This window comes from Rhincodon typus, chromosome 16, assembly GCF_021869965.1.
Source record: "Rhincodon typus isolate 14 chromosome 16, sRhiTyp1.1, whole genome shotgun sequence".
Taxonomy (NCBI): Eukaryota; Metazoa; Chordata; class Chondrichthyes; order Orectolobiformes; family Rhincodontidae; genus Rhincodon; species Rhincodon typus.
The window spans coordinates 30,837,656-30,852,205 of NC_063347.1; the positions used below are offsets into that span (position 1 = coordinate 30,837,656).

At 40.9% G+C, this 14,550-nt stretch overlaps 1 protein-coding gene across 4 annotated transcripts in view; it reads right to left on the reverse strand.

Annotated features, from left to right (window-relative positions):
- Positions 1-4,963: 4,963 nt before the first annotated feature.
- The window catches only part of LOC109916433 (protein FAM107B-like), a 179,834-nt gene continuing 170,247 nt past the window's right edge, over positions 4,964-14,550 (reverse strand). For 3 of the 4 annotated variants that reach the window (XM_020516150.2, XM_020516149.2, XM_048606783.1), the window contains exons 3-4: positions 8,768-8,924; positions 4,968-7,101 (exon numbers count right to left, since the gene is read on the reverse strand). In XM_020516150.2, coding sequence (XP_020371739.1) covers positions 6,985-7,101; positions 8,768-8,924 — 274 coding nt within the window. In that variant the 3' untranslated portion in view covers positions 4,968-6,984. Of the gene's footprint in view, positions 7,102-8,767; positions 8,925-14,550 lie in introns of all 4 variants that reach the window. The other variant, XM_020516148.2, reaches the window with a different exon arrangement.

Below are 14,550 nucleotides of genomic sequence, written 5' to 3' on the forward strand. Positions count from 1 at the left end.
GGCCTGCTGTGTTCATCCAGCCCTGCACCTTGTTGTCTCGGATTCTCCAGCATCTGCAGTTCCTACTATCTCTAAAGTTAAAGTTGCCCTAGTCTCACCAGAGTGTAGGGGCTGCTGTCTCATTAGACACCTGATAATGGCAAAGAGGGAGAGATTGAGAAGGGGAGTCTTCATGGTAACCTCACCCAGTCACCTGCATTGCAAACCGACTCTGCTATTCTTAGGTAGTCAAGCTCCAGCTCTGCTGACAGCAAACAAAAACACTCCCTTGAGACTAATGAATGTGTACACCTCACTGGCAAGCAGAGTGTGGCTGGCCATCCTGCAGCAAGTCCCATTGCTGCTGGTATCATTCTGGCAGGTTATTTTCACTGCATCATTGTTGCGGATGGACGATTTGGAGGGGCTGACAGCAAACTGGGCTCCATGTCCAGATTCTTGATGGAAACGATTAAAGTTGCCAAGCTGCACAGCGTCTTTAGCACACCTGCAGATGGAGCCCAGTACAGATACACCTGGTCAGAGCCGGACAGGTTTAATCAGCTCAAGGATAGATTTCCTGTTTGCATCACACACATTCTCGGTCAGATCCACCAATGTCAAGCCAATGATCTTCTCTGACGACTGCCTCCTGTGGCTGATTGGTCATCCTGTGGGTGACAGTGAGCTGGCAAGGGAATGTGGAAGCGGAATGTGAAACTGCTGACCTCAGAAAACATTGAGGAGGCCAAAAGGGTTTACACAGGTTGGAGAACCATGGAGACCCTCTGAGTCTCCAGTGGATCGTGGGAAATATTCACAGGGAACATCAGGAGGATTTTTATCTTCAAAAGTGTTCAGAGGGTGAGAGAGAGGTGTGGAAATCCCTCCAAACTCCAGAAAACTATGCAGAACCTACGCCTGCTGCAGACAATAGGAGTCAATGTCACAGAGGATCTCCAGGAGGTGAAGAGCTAGCAAGCCTCACTCTTTGCCTCGGCCACCTCCAAGATAAACATCCGGTCCAGGGTCTGCATGGTGGAGCAGATGAGATGTGCTTGCATTTCTTCTCCTAAAATGCAAGGGGAGCTCTGTGCTCAGCAGTCTGAAGGAAGATGGATGACTTGGTAACATCATCTCAGTCTAGACATCCTGAGGATCAACAAATATTTTTATGCCAGACTGTATGACACAAAGCCCGCAGAGAGTGCAGCCTCCCAGTTGTTCCTGTCCTCTATCACAGACGACAGCACTTGGGAGAAGCGGTTATCTCTGGATGAGTTGACCAAGGCCCTCAAGTCCTTACAAAAGAACAAAACTCCCCGAAACAACAGCTCACCGGCTGTATTTTATTCAGCTCTGTGGAACTTAATTGCCAAGACATGCTGGAGGTGTACAACAATATGCTTCTGACAGGTAGCATGTGCGAATCCATGAGGAAAGGTATCATCACCCTCATCTATAAGTGGAAGGGGAAGGGGGAGGAAATTAGAAATCGACAACCAATCTCATTGCTGAATGCAGATTACAAGATCCTGTCCAAGGTCATTGCCAACCATGTCAGATCTGCTCTGTGATTGGTGATTCACCCTGACCAAACCTGTGCTGTATTGGGCAGGACAATCTGAGAGCCTCGTGATCCTCAAGAATACAATCACCTACATGCAGAACAGGGGGGTGGATGCCTACCTTGTCAGCCTGGACCAGGCTATCACACAGCTTCATGTGGGATGTGCTGTCCAAATTGGGCTTTAGGAAGGGTATCTGCAATTGGATCTGACTGTGCTACATCAACATTGTTAGTGCAGTGTCAATCAATCGGTGGGAATCAGAAAGCTTCCCGATCCGATCTGGAGTCAGACATAGCAGCCCTCTTCTGCCTTGTTTGTATGTCGTGTAGAGCCTTTTGCTGAGTCCATTAGGAAGGATAGGAGTCTGATACAGGTGACTATTCCAGGCAGCAGAGGCCTGCAGGTCAAAGCTTCCCTGTACATAGATGACATCACCATTTTCTGCTCAGATCCACTGTCAGTGCACAGACTCATGGGCATCTGCGACCATTCAAATTGGACTTGAGCCAAAGTAAATCAAGGCAACAGCGAGGCCATATTCTTTGGGAAGTAGGTTGACCGATCCTTTATCCCCTTCACCATCAGAATAGATCACCTGAAGGTGCTGGGAATATAATTCAGAGGGGCCAGGTGTGCGTAAAAATGTGGGAGGAGTGCACTGCCAAGATGAGGCAGAAACTGGGCTTTGGGTGCTCCCCCTCCTTTGCGGGCAGAACCTGATCATCAGATGTAAGGCACTCTCTCTGTTGTTTACATGGGGCAGGTCTGGCCCATTCCCAAAACCATGACAAGGCAGTCACCCCAGCCATCTTCCACTTCAAGCTGGAGGTGAAATGGACTGTGTCAGCAGGGACACCATGTACAAAATGCTGGATAGGGAGGGGGGAGAAACTGTATCCAACGCTGCCCTCATTCCGATCACCAACTTTATGAGCGGCTGCATCAACCTGTATGTAGATCCTCAGTATGCAAACACCAAGTGTCACTACGTATTGAGGTTCTACCTGTCTCTGGTGTTGCAAAGGATGGGACTGGCCTCATTGCAGCGGAACACCCCAAGTAGTTGGACTGTTCTGTATCACCTGTCCTTCATGGAGAAATTTGCAAGAAAAACACTTTTGACTAGAAGTTCGTCAGGAAGTGGTCAGCATGCAGTGACCTCGAGACTGTGCAGGAAAAGGAGAGGGTAGATCCTGTCTGGTTGGTCCCCAAGCAAAATGTCAAAGTCATTTGGGAGAATGCCTCATCACCAGAACTTTCCAACAAGCATCAAGACATTGCTTGGCTGGTAGTGGGAAGGGTACTACCGGTGAGATCTTTCATGTACACCTGGACGCTGCACCACTGGGGTGTATGTGCTTGTGTGTGTTACAGACTGTCACACATCTCCTGCTGGAATATGCCTTTGCAAAGGAAATTCTGAAGAAGGATGTAATGGCTTTTGTCAAGGTTCGTACTGAGCAGCTCCATGAAGCTGGACACTGTGCTGCTCCCTGGGATCAGACAAACCCTCAGACAAACATCAACTGTGCCTACAGGACCATCAACTCAGTGAAAAAAGCTTGTTGGTCAGCCTAAAACTTGGTCTTCCAAAGCAAGGAATCAACCTCGACTGAGTGTTGCAGACTGGCACATTCCAAGGTCCAGGATTACATGCTGGGAGATGCACTAAAACTTGGGGTAACTGCCACCAAAGGCTCAGTGGGGAAAGACCACTGTCTGAGGTCTTCCTGCTGAAGTTAAATGGGGGTCCGTTCAATTATCAGACCTTCCTAGTTACTCAAATATACATAAATATAGTCTTGTACAAGAAATGCCTTTAGTTTGTTTGCTGATAGAGTCACACTTCAATATTTGTTTGTTTCTTCAAATTCTACTGTATAGATCTGAACTGCTTAAATGAGTATACAAGATATTTTATGAATAAAGCATATTTTTAAAATAAAAAAAGTCAGAAGAAAGGTTTCTCCTTCCTGTCATTTTGAAACATCATTAAAAATAAAGTTTAAAATTTATTACGCAAAATCTCCAACATAAATTCTGAATGGATTCAGGTATATTCTCTTTGACTTTAAAATCCCTCCTCAAAAAAACCAACACTTGACTCCACCATTCTTGCAAAGTGTCACTCCATCTCTAACCTTCCTTCCATTCCAAGTGCTCAAATGTGTCATTGCCTGCTGAATCTGTGCATATCTTTCCCAGAAACCAATATTTGAATCACTCCCATCAGATTTCCACATCTGTCACAGTATCTAAACAGCAAACGCCTCTTATGTGACTGTGACAAAGATAAGCTATCTCACATTGTCCTTCTGAACCTCTCTGCAACTTTTGACAGTTACTGCAACATCATCTTCCAAAGCCTCTCCACTGTTTTCCAGCTGGGTGGGTCTGCAGCTACCTAGCTTCGTTCTGACTGATTATAATCAAAACATCATTTGCAATGGGTTATCTCCCAGTTTCCTTATTGTTACCTCAGGTTAGCCATCAGGATCTTCCAGGCAGCTCTTATTTACTTCAATACTGGTTGGATAGAAATATCTGTAATCACTGTCAATAGTAAACTGCTGGCAGAGTAAAAAGAAAAAGAAATAAAATAATTTGCATCTTCTTTGAAGTATTTATTATGATACATAAACATGCACATTCTTGAATTTTGCAGATGTTAGATGTAAATGTATTAATGGAATTAAAAGTTTAGCTCAGGTAGCAACAACGTTATATAAACTGGATAAGCCTGCTTTGAAATGTACAAACAAGTATCATCTTAACTCCAAAAGAAAATTGAGAGAGTTTAAAATTCAGTCAGATTTCAACACTTAATCATAGTTCATTCCGGAGGGAATTCTGCATTGCCAACGTTTCTTCTATCAGTTAAGATGTTAAGCCAAAACATTGTCTGCTTCTTTAGGGCAATTTAAAAAAAAAATCACATGACACTTGGTAGAACTGAGTTCTTCAAGACAGATTCATTGGTCATTTGCTGTTTTTTGGTACTTTGCTATGTGCATCCTGGTTACTGCATGAATAATGATTACACTTCAAAATGTAATTCATTGGTTGATAGGTCAATCTAAAACTATTTGAGGTCACGATTGGGTGCCTCGGATGAAAAATTGTCCTCCTCAGCTGTAAGTTTTGTAAGATCCCAATAGTCGTCTGTAAGTAGAAGCAGCAGTTTGTTTGGAAAACCAAAAGAACTGTGGATGCTATAAATCAGGAACAAAAACAAAAGTTGCTGGAAAAGCTCAGCAGGTCTGACAGCATCTGTGGAGAAAAAAAAAAATCAGAGTTTACGTTTCAGGTCTGGTGACCCTTCCTCAGTTCTGCTGAGCTTTTCCAGCAATTTCTGATTTGGAATGTGTAAAACTTTGTATTATTATGCTAATCACAATATTTGAAACAAAAAATACAAATCTAATTAAACCAGAAGTTTCCACAAAGTAAAATAAGCATCTATTTTATTTCAAAGTTTTAAAGGTACAATGACACAAGCTTAATAGACGGTGTCAGTACAGCTGAACATATAAATGTTTTCTTCCTGTTATTAATAATTGAACTGAGTTACTATAATAATATTCATGGTGACTTGAATTTGAGAGACATTTTATACACAGAAAAAAAAAACAAATCCCCAAAAATGAGCAGTGAGAAAACAAACTCCATTCCATAATTAGTGCTGCTTGACATTTTCTATTAGACATATGCAACTATCGTTTACTATAGTGATGTGACAGGGAGAAAACGTACCCAACAGTCAATACCTATTCAGTAACATCTCAAAAGCAACATTCACACAACATACACAGATAGCTGTTACCATTATAAACAATGCTAACTGTCATTTAAACAGTGTTATCCAAGTTGTACTTTTTCACAACTGTATTCAAGTAAAATGCAAGAAAATGTTTCAATTTTATATCCAGTGAATCTAATACACAGACAGCAAAGCTAACAGCAGCCCAAACTCAAGTATACTTTGTGATTTCAGAGTTACATTCATAATCAATTAAGTTTTGTTTACAGTAAGCATTGTATCCATGACCTGACACTACTTGGTACTAAAATTTATACGTTAGTAGTGTGAAATATATAACAGAAATAACATGAATATAAAAATACTGCACCAATTAACCACTTGAGCACTTTTAAAAAAATTAAGTTTGACCTTAAACCAGTAGTTACTTTATTTCTTGTGCCACATCCATGAAATTTTACACATTCTGTAGGGTTACTTTCAATGATTTCTGAAGATTGAAAATGGTAATGAAGCATTGAAGAAATGTACCAAGCTAATAACTTACTGTAGTAATGTCTTAATAAAATTAGTGCAGAATTCAAAATATTGTCTGGAAGATACTTACATATTTCTAAAATGTTTAGGTCAATTGTTACTCTGTTTACTGTAAAAGTTACAACTGTGCAGACCCAATCATTACTTCAACCCATGTGTATAGACAATTACCCCACTGAGAAACGGGGTACATTTTTCCAAAATACAAGGTGTTGTTTTATCTAAATTCAATTACTAAAAATCAGCAGCTTACAGCTCTGAATCTTCCCGGCAGATTCTTGTGAATTTAGCTGAAGGCTGTATGTGTGCGTCTATACAAGGATATATTCATAAAATACTTCTACATTCCATTTATCTTACTGTTGATCAGGAGCTCAAGATTAATAGTAAAATACATATGCAGCATTTACAATGATGTAATCTTCTAGTAGCAACCTTTTAATTCAAATACAGTTGAATCAAGAAACCAAGACACACGAGTCATTAAAATCTGGTCAAACTGTAATGCAGGCACAAAGTGTCTTTTGATGACACAAAACCCAACAATGTAATATGTCTCACCATCCCATCCTGTCAAAGGGAACATTCTGTTATGTCCTCATTAAACAGTTAAGAATCACTACTGCAAAAATTCAACTGATGTTATTTAGATTGAAGAACCTTTGCATAAAATTTATGAAATTATTTATGTACATTGCATCATCTCATACAATGTTTGTGAGAACATAATTAACTTAATGCAGATCACATCATCAGCTTTAGCAGGATGTAATGGATTTATGGTGTTGATGGATCACTCAAACTCTGCTTTAGCAAATCACTTTCCAGCTTCATCCAGTGTCAGTGGATCCTAACCAGCTGTGTCTTTCTCCAAACTATCTTCACCATAGAGCAGTACTTTAATGTGTTCACCAAATAACCAGATTTGGTGAGTGTCAATGGAAACAACATTCCTTATGTCCAAAAAAGCTGGCCATCCATTCGCAGCAGAATAAACATTTCATATTTCATTATTCTCTGAAGACAGACAACAACATCAAAAGAACTTGATAGTGATCGCATAGCAAATCAGTCAAGTAGAACTGGTGCTGAGTTTAACCAATCAGTTAAATTCAGGTGGGGCAGGAAGGCGCAGCATTAACCAGCTTTCTTTTCTGTACTGGAAGTGGAGGTTTTCCGCAAATTTTCTTTGACTTTGATAAATTCAGGAGCATTCTCTTGTTCTTCTCCACTTCTCTCTTGCTCTCGTTCCAACTGCAAGACAACATTTGAATATTTATAATGGATTTTTGCACAGGTTTTGACTTGAACTTGCTATGAGTGACCCACAGATATTGTGAAGCTTTATGTGCATATATTATATTAATATAGTTATATATTAGATTAATGACTATCTCTTCTTGATTTAGTACTAACAGATCATCAAGGATTTACTGACTTATTACACTACTGTTACTGGGAAGATTGGAAAGTTTCTCAGATCAATCCAAACCAAACCCAATCATTCCATCTCAGATTCCATTAGAACTGCAAAGTTTATTTCTTCCTCTACAATAAAATTTAAAAAGTGTTGTGAAGGTGCAGTGCTATTAGGCAGTTTCAGCAACAATTTAGAGGGACCAGCAGCAAAGTTGGGAAAGCAGTCACACACTCTAATCAACATTGCTACAGTCTGCCATGGGTGTACACAGGGCCAACTTTCCAAACTGTTCTATCACTATCATGGATATGTCCTGTTCGCACCAGGGGGATACCTGTATTAGAGATGAGCTCACTATATTAAACAGACAAGTAGGTATGGCTCTGGGAATTTTGAAAGTTGAGGCTGGAACATGCAACTGTTCGCCGTATCAGAGTAAACAAAGTCAAGGAACTTTGTGTAGATTCTCCTGTCCCAACCATTTCAATCATTGTTTCAGTCATGCTGATAAAGCATAATTCCCCAATATTGATCATCACTTTCAGAAATCATTAAGGTAACCATAGATACAAAATATACTTGAACTGAAGAATATAATGTTCATCACCAAGATTGGTTTGGTTAATGCCACAATAGATGCAGCTGGTTGAACATGAACTGTACAGTTGCTAAACCGTTAGCATCAGAAGCAGAAAGAACCAACATTAAGGGAATAATCTGCTTGATTTTATCCTCAAACTGCCATAGTTACAACTGTCGATAGTAGGAGTAACCGATGAATGGTGATTGAGAAAAATAATGGCCTAGGCTTTTGTCAGGAGGGTGGACATCTCTGCTATGACAAAAATACCAGATGGTGCCAGGAATCCCAAGTCCTGCCGGGATTGCAGTGAGGCAATGTGCATTTCCTAAAGGCAGCTGTCTAACTGTCTGCACTCCGAAAATCAGATTCCCTGGCAGTCTGAAACTCAGAAGGTAGAGATTAGACCAGCTAAGAGCAGGTCTTTCACAGCATATTTCATTTAGATAGCAGGCCTATCCCTTCAGACATAGTCCCAGAACACCTTGGGTGTGGAGGCCGGGGATTGTTTTGGGGTTACATCAAATATCTTTTGAGATTGTTAACTATGGAGTAGATTGTGCCTAAAAATCCACATAAATCCCTAGGAACTACAGCAAAAACAGATATCACAACACATTGAAAATTCTATAGAACATCTGTTTGTTCAAGCTGTCATGATGATAATAATAATAATAATAATAATAATAATAATAATAATAATAATAATGGTCTAATGATCAATTGCTTTTCAACTTTGATTAATTCTGTGAATGAGTTTACTTAAAACAGTAAAACATTCAAGTTATTCAGCAAACCAACAGCTTGCAAACTCATTGCGGGCCAATGTCAGGCAAGGTTGCAATATTGTATACACAAAGCTCATGGAGTCCTTAAAAAGATGAATTCTCTCAAAGGCAAGGTGCACATTCAACACAAACCTGTTCTAATCTTTGCTGTCTTTTCTGAAGCTGAAGTTCAAACGGAGATTTTATCTTCCGTGCCTCCTCTTCCTCCTTTCTCTGTCGAATCAACTGATCTCTCCGTCTGTATTCCAGCACTCGCTGTAGTTCTGGCTTGTTTTCAGAGCCCAAACCTCTGCAAACAAAAAGTTAGCTGAAATCTCTGGTGGCTTTGTCCATAGAAAATCAAAGTCAAATCTTTCTATTAGTTTTGCTGGAGTTACGCTGATGGGGATCTGGAGCTTCTGACACTTCACAAGTATGGAAAAATGCAAGTCAGAATAATGATGCACAAGTAAGGAGGTACCTCCCCAGTTTTCAAAATTAAATTAATACATTTTAAGCTCAAATTGTAAATAATATCTATCTGGATTACAAAAAAGTCAAAGAAAGTGCATAAATTGATCACCCACTGCCCCTTCCTTCTACCATGGAGGGATAAAATACAGAATCAAAAAACTGCAACACTCAAGAAAATCTCTGGAAAAATCCAACTGACTCATTAAGACTTTCAAACGAACCTCAAGGGTAAACGTGTTAACAGGTAACACCTTTAAGTAGCAGTTAACTAACAACTCAGCATGTACAACTGGAATGTAAAGTTGGAAGGGTTTAAAAGTGGAATCACAGTACAACATATTTTGATATCATGTAGATTGCTGATTACCAATCGTCTTGGACCCACCTTGATTTAAATTTGTATTTTGTAATAATTTCATGATACTTATATGAGATTTGTCCCATAATTGTTTTTGATGCATGCACCTGAAACAAAGGATGTTTAAAATTTGAATGGTGCATTCATTTCTCTAAACGTGATACACGATTGATCCTCTACAGGAAGAAAGCACTTCTTTAGGTTTGCTTACTGCCTTTTCCCAACTTATTAGTTTTCTTTACATGATGCTGCACGTGGTGTCAAGAGACAATTTGACCTGGATTGGCTATCACTTAAGCACTGAAACCATCCTCACCCGTGATCAGTATGTTGCAATCCCTGCTGAAGGGGGAAGTGCAGTACCCCAATTAATATCTTGTCTCTCGTTTTATAATGCCTCAAAACAAACTGGAGACATGGGTATATGAATAGGAAGGGTTTAAAGGGATATGGACTGAATGCGACTCAGTCACATTGGGATATCTGGTCAGCATGAACGAGTTGGACTGAAGGTTCTGCTTCTGTGCTGTCTAACTCTATGACCCCATTATCTAAGCAAGCTTGACACAAAGCAAAAACTAAGTCTGTGACTTTCCCAACACATTTCCTTCATGCCACCCTAGTTATAATTGAATCAAAGATTTGGAAAATGTCCGTTCAATTTACCAGACCTGTTGCTCTGATAGCAAACTAATGCAATCATAATGGATGACAGACTATTGGAAAAGATAATGAAGAGCAGCTCATATCCGTGGAATAATAACTTTAACATCTTCAAAATAAAAAGTTTGGAGTTTTGTTTGGGTGGGCAGAGGGGAAGGAGAGGAAAGCAACTAAAACCAAAGAAAAAATACAGTATCTCCTAAATATAACAGTTTTACAACTTCTTCAACCCACCCATTTGCTATTGAACACGTTAGCAATGGAGGATGGCTGCACCATAATTACTGGCAACAAAGAGTGTGGGATTCCTTCTGGGTCAATGGTAGGCAAAGGCTGCTCCAATCAGTTGAATGCCACTGCACATACACAATATCAGATGTTGCTTATAAACCTGTATCCTGCAGCAAAGTGCTGTATATTTTAAATAAATGTATGTAAGGTTGCTAGGACCAATGAAACACAAGTAGATGTGGGAAAAGCCCTTGGGAGTAGTCTTCAAAGTGCTGATCATGTTTGGATTTTTGGTGGATCATTTCTGCTTTGTTTTAATAGACTCTGTGCACTTTCTTGTAATTTATCTGCTCAGATTTCCTTTCAGGAGCTGCCCTTTTTGGGCTGCTACTTTTAAAACGAGCACAGTAATTTAATAGCCCATCAGCTTTTGTTTAACCCGCTGCACTGTGAGATTTGGAAATGCAATCAAAATCAACTTGAACGCCTGTTAAAATTCTCCCCTCCCCCGTTACTCGTGCTGAGGGTGCATCTGCCATGGCGGCCATGTTTAACAGTGGTGCACTAGCTCCTGTGTTGTGAACTTACTCCTGGTCACCCCCTGGGGTCCACCTGCTTTCATTTTTCACAATTCAAGACCAGAGTGGCCTTTTCCTCTCTGATTTCTCATTCCCTCACCCTCTTGTGCTATTTTCTTTAGCTGTTTGTCTCCTCTAGACTCATCTTTGTATTAAACTTGACTAACTTACCACCATTTACTGCCTTGCACCAACATTACTTTGCTTATTTAATCTCACCTGCTTTCTACCCAATTGGTAACCTCTCTCTAACTCCCACTTCCCCTTCACAACCATTTTCCCTGCCTTTGTAGAGACAGTAAGAACTGCCGATGCTGGAGTCAGAAACAACACAGTGTGGAGCTGGAGGAGCACAGCAGGCCAGGCAGCATCAAAGGAGCAGGAAAGCTGACGTTTCAGGTTGGGACCCTTCTTCGGACCATTCTTTCCCTGCCTTTGTACTTTCCTAAAGTCAGTCACGTTATTTGATCTTTTCAGTTCTGTTGAAAAGGTAATTGACCCAAAATGTTTACCCAACTTTTCTTTCTACGTGTACTGCTGCACTCGCTGAGCATTAACAACATTTTCTGTTTTTATTTCAGATTTCCAGATTTTGTACCATTTCAACTTTGTTAAAAGTGAATCACCTTCTCTGTTGCAATATAGTTTGTCTTGATTGCAAAGACATTGTATTAGATCTGCCTTTGTCACTATCTGACCATGTTCCCACAATGTTTGTTGTGTAAACACTTGCTTTGTTATACAGCTGCTAAGCTTGAGGCTAAAGGCAACATTATCCAATTTTATTTACAAACACATTCTCAAAACACTATTTCAGGTTGTGAGAAGTTTTAAACCAATATTTTCAAAACAGACTCAAGTTGAATTAGACCAATATTACCATTGACAGTACTTGAATTTCAGTACTTTTATTTTTTTAAATAAACTTGATTCTTACTTCATAGTCCAAGATTAATGGAGCGCAGGAGATCATATATCAGCCAGAGTTACTACTTCATTCACTTTACCAATTGCATGATAGTCAAGTTGTTCATTCTCAACTTGGGCATCAGGCCCCCTGATGTTTATAATTCCTTAAACAGCAAATTGAATAGCAGAGACAAAGAAAGGCTTAACTATTACTCCACTCCGAATTGATTACAAGGCCCCTAAAAATATTAAACATTAGTCAATAGAAACAGGGTGGCACGATGGCTCAGTGGTTAGCACTGCTAGCGCCAGGAACCCGGGTTCAATTCCACCCTCGGGTGGCTGTGTGGAGTTTGCACATTCTCCCTGTGTCTGCGTGGGTTTCCTCCGGGTGCTCCGGTTTCCTCCCACAGTCCAAAGATGTGCAGGCTAGGTGGATTGGCCATGCTAAATTGCCCATAATGTTCAGGGATGTGTAGATTAGATGGGTTATAGGGGATAGGACTGGGTGGGATGCTCTGAGGGGCAGTGTGGGCTTGTTGGGCTGAAGGGCCTGTTTTCACACTGTAGGGATTCTCTGATTCTTCACACTAATGGAGCAGAATCATAACATGCAGGCCAATGGAATTGCATCTCATTAGTACCCAAACTCTCAATTTCTATGCAATTTCCTGTTCTCCCACATGGTGCAGAGAAACTGGACAGGGAAAACACATAAAAGTCACAATGGGTACCTCCAGGCTTCCATCTTGACCAGTGATTCCCTACATCTCAAGACATACAACTACCTGTGCTTCCGGTCCACAGAGTTCAGCATCAAGCATACATCAGCATTACATCATGGCACCAACTTCCCAGTAAACTTTAATCGCTGCTGCATGGACCTCTGGAAGCTATTCATTGGTACGCTGACTGACATACATATATGAGTGACTGTACCCCTGACTAATATCTGTGCAACTCCCTGATGGACTTACCACAAATCTCTGGATGCAATGGACTTGCAGGAATGACTGTGGCCCACTCCCCTACATTGATATGGGGCCACTGACCCTAACTGCCCCAAGCTGCAGAGTGACCATGTCCATGCTCCTGGAGTGAGATCAGACGCTGTCCCCGGCAGACTGTGGTGACACCCCTCAAGTGATGACTGCTCTCCCTCCTTAATTTGAGGGAGGACTACTTGCGTTAGCCTTTGAGACATTGCCATTTGCATGAAGCACTCAATGTGGTTCTCACATAAGCCCTGGCACATGACGTAAGGGTAAGATCGATGTAACAGTGTAACACACAGCAGCTGTCTGCAGCTTTGACTGATCTTTGCTGACAATCATGACAAGCTGCTTGGTTTTGTGCCTGAACTAAAAGCCAAGGCAACACAGAAACATGGTGAGCCTGTCCATTCTCAACGAGACAACAAATTACAAAGAAGCCAAGACAGAGACACTGTGAGCATTCAAATAGGCACAAAGTGAGTGAGTGAGTGCTAGGAGGCCAAGTGAGGAGTCCTCAGATACACTTTGCTTCAGTCCATGAAATGGACCTTAAGGGTGGGAGACAATAGTGACATGGGTTACTGTGGGTGGGAAAGGGACATTGATGGTCACCACTACCTTGTTTCTGATGGAGTGGGGGGAAACAGTGCAGCATGATGATTGGCACATCTAAGTTGTAGAGCTGGGGCACAGGGATAATATATTTACATCTTCATCTTCCAATGAAAGTTTATCAATAATATGCTACAAGAGTGTAAACATGCTTAATACTGATGTAGTTAGGAGGGGAGAAAAGTAACATGAAAGTTTGAGGCCGGATTACTCAGATAAGCCTGTAACTCACTCAATGAAGTATGAGCTGTGTTACCTTCCATCCTTGTGCAGTTTACAAATGTGCGATGGAAATGGATGATGACTGCAAGCACACCCGGAGTTGGTGCAGCAAGTATTTTTTTCTGTCTTAGCACATGAGCTCTACTTGTGAGTGATATCCCTTCGAGGGGACTGCATTAATCAGGCCCTAACACAGAACAGGGTGAAGACATCTATAATGATAAAAGTAAAATATTCTGAAGTGTCACCCCCAGACTCGAAAGGTGAACTCTGCTTTCTTTTGATTTCCCCCCAACAGGTGCTGCTAGACCTACTGAGCTTCGCCAGCAAATTCTGTTTTTGTCCATAATCCTATTGTTCTGCATTTGAACTGCATACAGTGTCCTACATTGCAGGGTACAAATCCTGACCACCATTAATCTTGACCATATCTATCATCATTACAGGTTGATCACAATTATCTCACATTATCACAGGCAACTTTAAAACTATCATCTGTGGGCCACAATTCACAAAGACAATTCTGGCTGCAACAGAACAAGGAGTTTCATTTCATTCACGGTGAAATGTAAGCATTCACCAACATGCTCTCACATTCAATGCTGCCTTTCTTGGGAGGGAAAGGCAGGTTTCAGTAATCCTACTGAATTTACAATCTCTCCTGTATTTGCATGATGTAGCTTGTACTGCATGTATTGGAATAAGATCCATGATGTCCAACATCCAAGCATTCCCTGATCTCCCTTGTCACGAGTCCTCCATGTCTCACTGTATTGAGGAGTAGGCTGCATTGTCAGTTGTGTGTGAGGTCAATACTGACTGCTCAGTTTACTAACATTACTACACAGATTAGTCGTACTGTTTCTGATATTCCCCTATTTCTGACATTCCTTT